Here is a 1164-nt window from a genome sequence, read left to right as displayed (position 1 = left end):
GGGGGGTAAACGGTCGGGAACGGATCATGCTTATTCTCGAATGACCCTGAATCAGCTTCTGGCAGAAATGGATGGGTTCGATTCCAAAGACTCTGTCATCGTCATCGCTGCGACGAACACCCCCGATTCATTGGATAAAGCCCTCACCCGTCCAGGTCGATTTGACGTTGTGGTATCAGTTGATCCCCCAGACATGAAAGGGCGCGAAGAAGTTTTACAAATTTACCTTAGCAAAATTAAAGCTGAATCTTCTGTTAGCGCAGCTGCCATCGCACGAGGAACTACGGGATTCACTGGGGCGGAGTTGAGCAATTTGGTCAACATCGCTGCCATCCGCGCTGCCACGCTAAACAATCAGGTTGTGACGATGAACGATATTGAATACGCAAAGGATCGGGTGATGATGGGGGCGGAAAGTGCAAAGGTCATCCCAGAAGATGAGCGCAAAGTGACCGCATACCATGAGGGGGGCCATGCACTCGCGGCGCTACTTCTTGAGAAAGAGGGAGCGGAGCCCGTGCACAAGGCAACAATTGTACCAAGGGGAAACGGCATAATGGGCCTTGTGCAGCAGTTACCTGAGAAAGACAAATACAGCCAAAGTAAGAGACAATGCCTAGCGCGCTTGAAGGTCTGTCTCGCAGGAAGAGTGGGTGAGGAAATACTACTCGGCTCAGATGACGTCACCACGGGTGCCAGTTCGGACTTCCATCAAGCTACAAAAATTGCGAGGAATATGGTGCGGCGGTTCGGTTTTAGTGGCGACCTCGGTTTTGTTGATTATGAGTCTTCCGATACCCCCGAGGGCGCCTATATGTCCGATGAAACGAAGGGCAAAATTGAGAAAGAGGTTTCAACTCTCTTGCAGAATTCGTACACTGAAATAAAGCAGATGTTGCTGAGTCATCGCGAGGAACTTGAGTCTATCGCCAAGCACCTCATGCAGCACGAGACGTTGTCAGGAGATGAGCTGAAACGCATAGTAAACGGTGAAACAATTCCGGCTAGGAAGGAGAAGGTGAGCATTCACCATCATTGCTCGAAAATGCCACCAGCTGGAACAGAAAGTATGAAAGGGAAACAACGCCCCGTTTCCATAACGTAACAAATACCAATCAGTGTATCATTGGTGACTTCCTCTTAGTGCATGCGTATGTATATGCG

General features: G+C 49.7%; 1 protein-coding gene across 1 annotated transcript; it reads left to right on the top strand.

The window, feature by feature from the left end:
• Window positions 1-40: 40 nt before the first annotated feature.
• On the top strand, window positions 41-1105 carry TEOVI_000669100 (metallo-peptidase, Clan MA(E) Family M41; the record flags this gene model as incomplete). Its single annotated transcript, XM_067223808.1, has 1 exon — window positions 41-1105. One exon carries the CDS (start codon window positions 41-43, stop codon window positions 1103-1105), a length of 1065 nt encoding a protein of 354 aa, XP_067079909.1.
• Between the last annotated feature and the right edge of the window lie 59 nt (window positions 1106-1164).

The sequence above is a fragment of the Trypanosoma equiperdum genome (genome assembly GCF_001457755.1).
Source record: "Trypanosoma equiperdum strain OVI genome assembly, contig: ctg_1975, whole genome shotgun sequence".
In the NCBI taxonomy this organism is placed as follows: domain Eukaryota; phylum Euglenozoa; class Kinetoplastea; order Trypanosomatida; family Trypanosomatidae; genus Trypanosoma; species Trypanosoma equiperdum.
The sequence above is the reverse complement of the archived record's forward strand: the minus strand, read 5'-3'. Positions and strand labels throughout refer to the sequence as shown.